Source organism: Austrofundulus limnaeus, unplaced genomic scaffold (genome assembly GCF_001266775.1).
Source record: "Austrofundulus limnaeus strain Quisiro unplaced genomic scaffold, Austrofundulus_limnaeus-1.0 Scaffold45, whole genome shotgun sequence".
Taxonomy (NCBI): domain Eukaryota; kingdom Metazoa; phylum Chordata; class Actinopteri; order Cyprinodontiformes; family Rivulidae; genus Austrofundulus; species Austrofundulus limnaeus.
In genome coordinates, this window is record NW_013952447.1 from 440,793 (window position 1) to 441,847 (window position 1,055).

General features: G+C 39.4%; 1 protein-coding gene across 1 annotated transcript in view; it reads right to left on the minus strand.

The window, feature by feature from the left end:
- spock3 (SPARC (osteonectin), cwcv and kazal like domains proteoglycan 3) overlaps positions 1-1,055 on the minus strand; it is a gene marked incomplete in the record, with an annotated part of 25,871 nt that overhangs the window by 6,837 nt on the left and 17,979 nt on the right. The window contains 1 exon segment of the mRNA XM_014007853.1: positions 48-159. Coding sequence (XP_013863307.1) covers positions 48-159 — 112 coding nt within the window.

The window sequence follows — 1,055 nt, forward strand, 5'->3', positions numbered from 1 at the left end:
TAGTTATTTGTTTCTTTAGTAGCTTGTGTGTCTGCAGAAGTGCGTACCTTTCTTCTCTGATGAACTTTGTTCAGCAGGGTGGGAGGTACAAGGACACATGCCAGGACACTTGACGGTAATCTTCTTTCCTGTGATGCATGCCTGGTAGTCTAGCTTACACTGATCAAGAGTAAGAGACAGAAGCAGAAGAATTGTACTGTGTCAAGAGGAAATGAAAATAAGTGACTTGAGTGTAGGGCAAAGGGAGTGGTTGGACTGAAACTAAGCTGAAACTATTCTGTTTGTTTTCTATTAGTTTGTTTTGCTTTATTAGTTACCATCATTATTTTTTAATGCAAATAATCGTGTAAATCAGCAGTGAATAAGATAACTGGCTGTCAGAAAACTGTCAATCTCAAATGTTTCAGTGCAGCTATGCAAATGCCACTTTATAAATGTTGTCTGGCTTGTTTTGGCAGCATGATGGATTAGTGCTTAGCACTGTGGCTTCACAGCAACAAGGTACTGAGTTGGATCTGGGGGGGTCTTTCTGCGTGGAGTTTGCATGTTCACCTCTTCTTMGCGTGGGTTTTCTCTGGGTACTCTGGTTTCTTCCCACAGTCCAAAAACMTGCATGTTTAGGCTGCCTTCAGGCCCAGGTCTCCCTTGCAAAGGAGATCTGTGATCTCAGTGGGATTTGCTTTGGTAAATAAATGGTAATATTAATAATATTAATAATATATCATTGTTAGTTTTGGTTTAATCATAATTCACAGAGAAATCTGTGGTTATTTTGGCAGCTGCAGCTAGCTGTATGGCTTCCCATGCAGTCTGGGGAACATCCTGTGGGAATATTGTCATATTTCTAATTTGTAAAAGTTGTTTAAACAAARCAATAATCATAAAATGATTACTGTTTTGAAATCATATTTGCCTGAAGTGCTTTGAATTTTTATAGACTTGAGTTTGGCAGTAATCTACTTTGTTCTTGGCCCTTCTCAGACTAGATGTTAGCTCCTTACTCTGGTCAGACTATTTCTCCAAATTGGGGTTGTCTACAGTGCCACATACATGCC